The sequence below is a fragment of the Notolabrus celidotus genome, chromosome 12 (genome assembly GCF_009762535.1).
Source record: "Notolabrus celidotus isolate fNotCel1 chromosome 12, fNotCel1.pri, whole genome shotgun sequence".
In the NCBI taxonomy this organism is placed as follows: Eukaryota; Metazoa; Chordata; class Actinopteri; order Labriformes; family Labridae; genus Notolabrus; species Notolabrus celidotus.
The window spans coordinates 19307431-19318327 of record NC_048283.1 but is presented as its reverse complement, the minus strand read 5'-3'; the positions used below and the strand labels follow the sequence as shown (position 1 = coordinate 19318327).

At 38.7% G+C, this 10897-nt stretch overlaps 1 protein-coding gene across 2 annotated transcripts; it reads left to right on the top strand.

The window, feature by feature from the left end:
- On the top strand, positions 1 to 3946 carry LOC117823240 (endothelin-2). 2 transcript variants are annotated; one of them, XM_034698357.1, is made up of 6 exons: positions 1 to 37; positions 1346 to 1386; positions 2043 to 2199; positions 2419 to 2532; positions 3165 to 3230; positions 3320 to 3946. In XM_034698357.1, exons 1-6 carry the CDS (start codon positions 24 to 26, stop codon positions 3402 to 3404), a joined length of 477 nt encoding a protein of 158 aa, XP_034554248.1. In that variant the 5' UTR covers positions 1 to 23; the 3' UTR covers positions 3405 to 3946. The 2 variants fall into 2 exon arrangements, with proteins under 2 accessions (XP_034554248.1, XP_034554247.1); XM_034698356.1 differs by lacking the exon at positions 1 to 37 and having other exon boundaries at positions 1166 to 1386.
- The last annotated feature ends 6951 nt before the right edge of the window (positions 3947 to 10897 follow it).

Below are 10897 nucleotides of genomic sequence, written 5' to 3'. Positions count from 1 at the left end.
GCCCGGTCTAATGTGACTTAGGAATGTCTTCTGACAGGTACACAGTCAGGGAAGCTGCCTCAGAATTACAAAAGATAGACTTTACTCAAGGAAACTGATTTCCCCGACCACTTTGTGGCAGTTAAAATATTTGGTCAAAATTAGCACTTACTTTGTTAAAATGTTAAATTTCATTCATTTAGAGTTGTGTAAGTGTTCACTTGATAAACTCTGTTTTAAGACTTCCTTTTTGCTCCGTTTTTTTGGTCTCCACCAACTCCTGAAAAAAGTGTACTCCTCCTATGTTTTCAAATTGTTCTTTTTTAAACATGTTAGGCTATATTTGGTCTTGTCTGCCTGCTGAATGTAGCTGGGTAAAGTTGTATTTTATGGCTTTTTATAGATTTGAGGTAACATTTAAGAGCTGCTGGAGTGAACAAATTCTTGAATTTGGTGAATCTGAGATGAAATGTTGTATAAAGTTACAGAAAAGCTGAAACATCTGCAGATTCAGGCGATATTTTACCATAAGTTCATAGTCAACCTTTCCCCATTTGTAAACATTTTGCAATTGAATTATAAATAACTGCATATAGGCAACTTTTAATTATATTAAAATATGTTTTATATCAAGAAAGACAGTCCAACAAATTTATAACTCGAGTACATTCTCTGAAGTTCAAGGTCACAGTATAAATACGACTGAATAAAGGTCTTTTTCAGTTACTCAGTTATTAATTATAAAGGAAAAGCGTCTGTTCTGTTTGTTCACCTGCCTGGAATAACCATTATTTGATTTTATCCTATTCGCTATTTTTAGTTTCTTCACCAAATTGGCTCTGGCATTTTTTCCTACATGTTTACTCATTTTGTGAACATTTTTTCAAACATTTTAATAGAACAGAAAAGCCTACAATTCTCCCTTCTGGATTTACACGTGATCCCTCTCACCCTACTTCAGACTGCATATCTTCCTATCTTCCAGTATCTGCACCTCAAACCTCATGTAGAGCCAGAGGAAACAGATAAAGTCCCATTCAAATGCAAATTTCAACATAAAAGTCACTCAGTCTGTGTCTGCCATGTCAGGAGGAGCTACAAAGCTTCAGATATTCCTAGAATTGTTGCAGGTTTGAACACCCTGGGGTCATACACACTGAGGCTCAGAGGATTGATGCTGTGGGTGGGGCTTATATTATGACATCACGTGAGGGAGAGGAGAGATATAACAGAATGACAGAGCTCACACACCTGCAGACAAACAGCAGCAGCACATTGCAAACACAAGTAAAACTGTAACTGTACGGATTATAATCACCCTGCAGAGTTTCATCCATTTGATATTAACTATGTCTCCTGATACCAGCCTGTTTCTCCTCATCACTGTCTGGGCTTCAGTGCAGGATGGTGAGTCAATCTCTTCTTTTTGAATATCTTTAAACAGATACTTTATTTTTAGCTTTATTATTTTTGCTCTTCTTTGAATATGCATGACAGAGTGTGAATGTATCGTCCCTACATAGAATTTTAAAAACTTTACTGCTTTTTCTTTGCTTTCTGGAAAGCAGTGTAGCATGTGGATTACTTGGTAAAACTGTACATGACACAGTAATATCCATGGCCGTACAGTATGTTGGTACATATACATGTTTTGGCATGCACAGAACACAGAAGGATTCATTCATCAAAGCTGCTACGTGTTACATTTTTCCTCTTTCTAAGAACCTACTAGTTAGCTTTTGTCTGTTTTCATTTACTCAGAAACAGTACAAGAAGAAGCAGATAGTTTGTTTTGAGCATTTTTGACTGATTCTGTTTGACTGTCCTTGAACTTGACAGGAAAAAAGTGAAGAAATTCCTGCTGTCCTGTCCTGTAAATAAGACTGTTTGCTCACTGTTAGAGACAAGATTTTTAAGGAATAGTTGATGAGCTTTTTCATGTTCACACTTGCAATTTCTATAAGAATAGACGAGTGGTGTAACATATCCATTACTGAAAAACAAAGTTGGGCCTGGCTGATGAAGGGATCCCTGTCATTGAGTGTGTCTTTGACCTGCTACAGGTTTCGGTCTTCCTGTGATGAAAGATCAGGATGTGGAGACCAGTGAAAATGTCCAGACACAGAGAGTGAGAATGAAGCGCTGCGCCTGCAGCAGCCAGATGGACTCTGAGTGCCACTACTTCTGCCACCTGGACATCATCTGGATCAACACACCCAGGTGAATGAGAGAACACGCCACACAAGATTTAAGACATGCGGCATGCTCACCTTTACTGTGACTTTTAGGAGCAGTCACTTGCGCTTCCAGCCAATTACTTGCAGATTAAAGATATGCTGCTGTTATCGTCTTATGATTACATTATCATCGTTTGATTACATTAAAGCAAAGAGCAGAGTCAGCAGAATGTTTCATAATTTGCATGTCTTCTCTCTGCAGCAAGACAACAGCCTATGGTCTGGGAAACTCTCCATCCCGGCGCAGGAGGTCCATTTGTCGCTGTACATGTGCAAACCCTGACGATCAAACCTGCACCAACTTCTGCAATCTCAGGTAAATCTGGGCCCGGTACCCCCTTTAAGCTTCACTTTAAAGCCCTAGTGAGATTTAAGTTTCTGTGATAGCCCAGTTTGAAATGACAGGTATTATTATTCTGCGTGGGAGAAAAGGAGTGGTGTTGAGAGAGGGAACACCTCTTTTCAGCGCAGTGCTATAAATAACCTGACTGTGTTCAATAACTCCTGTTAGTCTGAGGGCGTGATCATTAAAACACAACAGCTGAGGCCTGAGGGAGTAGAAAACTCTCAGGCTGGTGCACAAGCTTGGCTCTGATTGGCTCTGACGACAGAGGAGTGAAATGAAAGTAATTAAAAGCAATGTAAAGAATTCGCGTTTCCTAAACATACCAAAGTAATAATATCACCACCTGGAAACAGCAGAGAGAGAGCAGTCATTTGAGGTCACCTGGGCCTCATGTTTACAGTGACTCTGCATAATAGCTTTAGTGAGCCAGTAAAGATAAGAGGTTTTCAGGTTACAGAGAGCGTAAAAACATGAAAAGTGTTGTGCTCTTCTTATTTAAGTGAGGTGTTCTTTAACTAAAGCAATATCTATAAAATAATTGCGTGATAAAGCAATGTATGTCCAAGTGCTATAAAGTGACTCTGCTGTTTTCCTTTGTCCAGTCCTGGAAGCATCCCCTCAAAAAGATCCATGAAGAAACGTCAACTTGGCATACTCAGCTTCTTGAGGTGAGCTTTGAATGACAAGAAAATATATTCTTACAAATCAAAAAATACTCTGAGCTTATTTTAAATCATGTGATTAATTTCTCTCTTAGGGCGACTGCCATCAGGTCCAAGCGAGTTCTGGATCCACCCGATTCAAAAATATCCTCTAAAGCGCAGAGACCGAACATCCGCTAAACAACGTGCCTGTTAAGGCAACGAGTGAGAGAAGAGGAGAGCAGCGAGCACCTGAACAAATGTCTCTGTTAATAGAGAAAGGGCAACAATGGGCTGCTGAAAGAAAGGCCCAAGTGCCACACAAAAATGAGGGTGGAAAACGTGGCAGATCTGCAAACAGAAACAGAGCCAGAAAGTTCGCTTTGAGAGGAGCTACTGTCAGGGCTGGCGTCATGTTTGACTCTGGTCTGTAATAGCTGGAGCAGCTGTGACTTTGCACTGGCCAGCACTGACACAAATGGATGTAAGAGAGGAAAAGAAACATGCATACTGTACATACATGTGCAGGAATGCCTCATACAGATCATGTTTCCAATAATCTTTTGGGACAAGACATAAATCATGTCATAAATCCTGACATATTATTTTCTTTTTTTATGGATCAACAGTCTTATTGTTTTCCTTTTTATACAAAAATACTTCTGTCATGAATGACCCAAGAGACACATGTTAAAAAAATATTTAGAGCACTGAAAATTATGTTTCTGTATAGTTTTTACTATTTGTATGTGTAAGGTTTTACATTTTGAATTCAAATTGTTACTAAAAAGAAAAAAGAAAAATGACCCTTTTCTTATTTCTTACTAATTTTGATCTATGGCCGTCTGTAAATAAAGTGATTTTTGTAAAGAAACTGCAGGTGAAGAATAATTTGTTGGAGAAGCGGCATGTGTGATTTAATTGTTTGACAGGCAAACACATTTCTGAGTTGAAAAGGAGGCCTGAGATGGATGAATGGTCCAGGAATTTCGTGGCTCACATCAATAATAAGTTTACATGCTATTCAAAGGCTGCACAGCCGGTGTTATCATAAGGATCTGTGGAAAGAATGCAGCGTTTTTTAACTTAGCTGAGGGGTGAGAGAGAGGTACAAAATGCTCTGTCACCTCATGTTCCTTTTTGCTTGTACTGAACATACTGTCCACGAACACCTGAATATGCAGGAAGACAAATGAGGGCCAGAGCTGGAGACAAGGATTCAGCTGTTGTCCAATGAATAAACTGATAGAGAGCTGACCTGATTATTTCTGTCTGCTCTAATGACCCAATGCATGATAAGATGCACATGTGGAGCTAATTTCAGAAGTAGGTTCTAGTAATTCATGGACATTTCATTTCATTCCTGTCATACTTCTCCTTCAGCTTTTCCTCGAGAGACCCCCTGCAGCCATCTTTCCAAGACAGGCCTGAGCAAAACAGCGGTCTGGTTTCAAACAGGCTGCCAGCTCTCACAGTGGTAGTCAAAAGGACACATGATGAGCAGTTATGCAATACTCATACTTCATCATTACACAAGGTCTTTACTCAAGGACCAATGTCCATCATTATTGTCGTCATGTAAGGGTTAGGGTTAGGGTTAGGGTTTTACAATGCTTTGATTTGTCTTCTTTTTTAAACTGTATTTTGGCCTACTGTCAAAAGACTGCTCGGCCTTTGTAACTTCTGGACCAATCCCCACCCATTTGTTTGTTGACTGCCTTTAGGAAGCCTTGAAGGGATAGTCTGGTTATTTTGAAGCTGGGTTTGTTGAGATAGTGTATCACCAATGTACTTAAAAAAAAAGTATCAGTAAGTTCAGACTTCTTATTGCCACCCTGATGGTTTTCTGGAGCCAGAAGTGGACAGGGGGTTGCTGGAAAGAAGCCAGGGTTAGTTCATTCATGGCTAATTCATTAGCTGGTGAATTAGCTTGTACGACATCATATTTCCTTTCAAGCTCATCAACATAATTTTTCAGACTACATGAGGGTAAGGAACATAGCAAACTTGCTGGTCGCTGTGATGAGAGAGCGACAAGTGAACAACTATTACCAGATAACCCGTCTTTTCATCACTACCTCTAACAAATCTGGAACTACTGTTCCTTCGCCGGAACATAAACAAATGTATTGCAACCTCCTAACAAGCCAACAAATCATTGTCAACGCAGTAGAATACATGCTAATTTGAGCTAACATATCAGTAAAATGATAATAGAGTTGTATTCATAAAGGACGGTGGAGCGCACAGTAGTTAGCTGGCCAGTTAGAAGGCAAGGCAGCTTTATTTGTATAGCGCATTTCATACACAAGGGCAACTCAATGTGCTTTACATTAAAACATTAAAAGCAATGGAGACATTCAGACAGGCATAAAAGAGCACAATTGAAATGACAAATACAATGAAACATAGAAAAGGAAAGGAAAATTAGAAATATTTTAAAAGTATATTTAAAATTAGCCTTTAAAGCGAGTTAAAACAAGCTACGATAGGAAGGCAGTGGCAAATAAAAAGGTCTTAGTCTTTGATTTAAAAGAGGTGAGAGTTGGAGCAGACCTGCAGCTTTCAGGGAGTGTGTTCCAGATATGTGGTGCATAATGACTAAACGCTGCTTCCTCATGTTTCGTTCTGACTCTAGGGACTGAAAGCAGACCAGTACCTGATGACCTCAGAGGTCGAGGTGGTTCATAAAGTAACAGCAGATCAGCAATGTATTTTTGTCCCAAACCAATCAGAGCTTTATAAACCATCAGCAGGATTTAAAGTCTATTCTCTGACAGCCAGGAAGCCAGTGTAGAGATCTAAGAACTGGAGTGATGTGGTCTATTTTTTTGGTCCTTGTTAGGACTCGAGCAGCAGCATTCTGTATGAGCTGCAGTCGTCTGATGGACTTTTTAGGGAGTCCTGTAAAGACCCCATTACAGTAGTCTAGTCTGCTAAAGATAAATGCATGGACGAGTTTTTCTGCATCCTGCTGAGACATAAGTCCTTTAATCCTTGATATATTCTTAAGGTGATAGTAGGCTGACTTTGTAATTGTCTTAATGTGGCTGCTGAAATTAAGGTCTGAAGAAGAAGAAGAAGAAGAAGAAGAAGAAGAAGAAGAAGAAGAAGAAGAAGAAGAAGAAGAAGAAGAAGAACGAACCACCGTCATATTAATAGCTATGTATATTTGTATCGAAAAAAAGATCTACCAACAAACAAACAGGTTGAGATCATACACTGTAATGATGTTAGTAAGACGGATGGGCACACCTTTCATTTTGAGAAAACTTAAAGCCCTAATATAGTTCAAATGTGTTAAAAACATATACATATAGATTAACAATGAAATGAGCTCCAGAGAGCCAAAAACACACTTCTTTTTCAGGCTGTCAACATGGTCATTCAGCTGTAAAGTTTGTCATTTTAACATGGGGCCTCAAAGTGCTAAGTTGACTGTTGCAAGCTAAACCTTTACATTTGGAGTGCAAGGAGACAAAAGGCTAATCTCAAACATGGTTGAACTAATACGTTTGGCCTTTTTTTTACTCAACTCCACGTCACAGCTGCTTCCTTTTTTGTCTTTTATCTTTTAAGTAACTTTTATCTATAGTTTATGAGTTTTATGTAAAACCCTGATTTGGTATTTTTGTCATAATTTCCATGTATTTCAAACACATCTTCATAAATCATCTAATCTTCATGTTCTTTAGTCTTCTTTCCCAAAATGATTTGGATTTGTCAAAAGAGAGAATGAACGCTAAACATGCTATCCAAAAAAGGAAGACAGGAAGAAACAGGCTAGGTCAACCATCGGAAATAATATATGATCACGGAGGTTGAAAATCTGATGAGTCATTTAAATTCAGCTGAAAGAGATTGTAAAGAAATAAACATCAAATGAAAACACCAAAAAACCTATCAATGATTAACTGATGTGAGGTAATGAAAATACTCTTTCACTGTGTCAGCTGGGTTTTTTAAAACCCTGGGCTGCTTCAGAGTAAACTCTGTCCATGGTGCTGGAACAGCAGAGACTCACTGCTGTAAGGCACAGGTACAAACCGCTGGTTTACAACAAAGCACACATGTGATTTATTAATGACTGACTAGACTACTTAAATAGAACAAAGCCACATTATGAGTCAGACTTACTTTTATCTGAAAAAAACATCTGATAAAGGTTGTCTTTATTGCTGAGGGTTGTGATTTCATTTTTAAACTGTAGTACTATGATACTTTCTGCTTCAAGGGTCTGTCCCTGTGTTCTAACCCTTGTCTACATCCTCTTGCCTCAAGCAAAAAAAAAAAAAACAAACTCTACTTTTTCTCTTCCTCCTTCCTTCTTCACAGGCTGCTTTTTTTTGTTACTTTCTGCAAAGCTCTGCCACAACCCACCTCTCTTGGTGTTCTTGTAGTTGTGATGTGTCTGGAGTTGTGTTGTTTGGCTGTAATAAATGATTAGGTTCTACATTATGTTACTGAAGATTGGACCTATGGGAACTGATGGTAAAATGTCATTGTCGTGCAAAACAAAACAAAAACTGACCAGAAAAAAAATATAGGTTAAGAGAGACAGGTTATAATTGCCATGATAGTGCTGCTACACAAAGATTGCTTGTACCCTTTGATATATGGAAAGAATAATAACACTATATTGATTTATTTCACACTAGCACATCTACATATGAAGCAGGAAGTTAAAAAATATGATGAGGTATACTTCAATGTCCCCAATGCAAAACCTGTTGTGGACTCTGTCCTATGGCCCCACAGGAGAGATGATATCATTCACTCTACACTGTATAAGTAAAACATCAACATCTCAGTAACACTCAGCCCACCAGGTTCCTGACACAGTATCAGGTATCCTGTGTGATATGTTAGTGCTGAGACTCTTAATGGACATTGGAAGGAATACATGTTTTAAGTGTGTAAGCCTGAAACAAGATAAAAGTGCAGTAAAAGACAGATGAGGTTCAAGTTTTTATTGTCATTGCACAACATAGCAAAACAGTGAAGCATCTTCCTGTGTAGGGGGTTATTGAGAAGTCTGACTGTTGGGGGGAAAAACCTGGTCATCATCCTGGAGCTCTCTGCTTCCTGCTGTGTGACCAGCGGAAGCTGCAAAAGATCACACCCCAACCAGAGTTTTAGATCAAGACACTGGAGAGGATAATAATATTGTCACAAAACTTTAATCAAAATGTGTGTTCCTTTTACATGAAGTTATTTTCTAGTTGCTCTGGATTTATGTTGAGCTGCTTGATAAGCTAGAAAAAGGATCCCAGTTTTTTCTAGCACCTCTGTCTTTGCTGTAGCTGAGATGTGACTCAGTTAAGTTTTCTTTTTTCATAAGATGTCTTGGCAGCATTTAGTTTCAGGGGGGTGGATGGAGTGGAAAGCAGTAGGGAAAGAGTGCGGGATGACCTGAGGCAAGGGGCCTGGTCTGACCTGAACACAGTCCACCTACTTTGAGGACTATAGCCTCTGAACATGGGGTCCTAGATTTTACTGTTAGGCCAGAATCCCACTGACTTAAGTTGGTTTGGAGCTATCATTTAGGTCATTTGTAAAACACAGACTTAGAACAATAAAGGAGATGTTGAACTGTCAATTGAATAGCTAATTTTAAAACTTCAACTGTGGTTGCACAATTTCAAAGCACATGCTGTGATTTCAAATTGTCAAATGTATGCCAACAGAAAAAGAGGCAAAAACCTCTGAAACTTGCTTTGCAAAATCATCATGTAGAAGTCAGTTATCATGAAAATGAAATCTCTCCAAAGAGCATCTTCGTGCACAGATAGTTAACTAATATTGTCCTAAGCTGATTTTTCACCCTAAGCTTTCAAGCTATTCCAAAAACACAACATTTACAAGACTCATCTTTGTGCTGATGACTTTATCATTTCATGTTGACGTGATTATAAACCCCTGCTTTATGAAATATAAAGTCATTACAAAGCTTTAATGTGTAACACACCTGGAAGCTCTTCCTGTTCAAGTACAACTTGTGCCAGGTGAAAAATGTACTATCTGAACTTTACTGGAAGTTATTTACTTTAAGAATGAGTCATTTAGTTCCTGTTAACTCTGTGACGTGTGGCTCTACAAACAGAGGTTATATAAGAGATACATATGTTTACATTGTGGTTTGAAGTTCATAAATGTAAGATTAGAGGAACACTAGTAATTCAAGTGTGTAATTCCTGCATGTATTTTTCATTGAGGGAAAGTCACTGTAGTCATTTTGGCACTAGTGACCCAAATTTCCAGTGGAGTGTAATTGAGTAATGCTCCTATGTTTTGATATGCGTAATCCCACAGATGAATAGAGATCATCTGAATGGTACTGAATCCTGTATATGACTCATATACAGTACCAGCCCTAACCCTCGATATATGTCCCGTTAAATAATCCCACTTCATTTGATACAACCTGCACTGATTCAACACACTCAGTAAACATTCCATACATTCTTCAGAGAGCTGTGATCTGAGATACTGAAAAGGGTCTTTTCGTTTGTGTTACAGCAAACTGGTATTGGAAACAGAATGTTCTCACTCCTGTTATAGATTACATACAGTATATCACTTGAATTGAAGATGAGAAATCTGAGTGGAAAAAGTTCAGCAATAAATTATAGAAATGATGCTGAAAAGTTCTGACTGTGTGGAAGCCCTCATCATGAATCAAAACTTGCCACTGTTTTATTTCTGACTTTTATTCCAAAAAAGGAGGGAATCTTACAAGGTGTGTATGTAACTTCATTACTGCCCATCAGTTGGAGACCTAGCATAAAAAAGCAAGTCAAAGAGACATGATTAAAGCTCGTGAAGAATTTTTAGCTAGTAATGAAACAAGCTAAAATGAACACTGTTGCCTCTTAATGGCCTACAAGAGCAAACAAGACTATTAGCAACAGGACTGATTCTTTTCATGTATTTATATTAATGCCTGAATTTGCTGCTGTAGAGTAGGTGTCGGACAAAATGATTCATTGCACATGCATAAACAGCGTTTTCTTATTTTCCACTGCAAATATTCTAGTGACTTGAGTGTTTAGAGAAAAGCAGGATGATTCCTTTTGTACAAAAACATCAAGCAAACAAAAAGTTCCTCACAGGGGCTTAAAGATGTGGTTAAATAATAAATATTCCACATCTGTTTCCTAAGATTTTGCAGTGAGGCAATGGCCCAGCATCACACATGCACACATTTGTTACAGGAAGCCTACTATAGGGGTGTTTTCTGAAAAGCTGTATTGTATCATGCAAAAACTAGCCAATCCCAAAGTCAAAAACATAAACTAAGCCTTACAGCAGAACAGTTTACCCTCTACTGTGCATTGCAATGATTCTTTACCACCAGGGCACAGGATCAGGTTTCTTTCTGCAGGCCGAGGCAGCTGCCTCTCCTGTTTATGTCAACATCCAGGGAATAGAACCCCTAGAGGAACAATCCATACTGTGCAGAACTGTGTGGTACCTCAGTGTTTGCAGCCTTAGCATGAGAGGAGTAACATAGCAATGTATTAAAGGTCAAAGTGTAAAGGCTCACTCTGAGGGAGGTATAATATAAACTCTGATAGTGAGGAGTAAACACTACAGTCACTCCCTTGATTAAGTGCCATGGAGAGAGCTTAGTAGGGCACATGTCATTGCTGCCTATTCCAAGGAAAGTGTTTACTTCCTTTATTGTTGCTTAG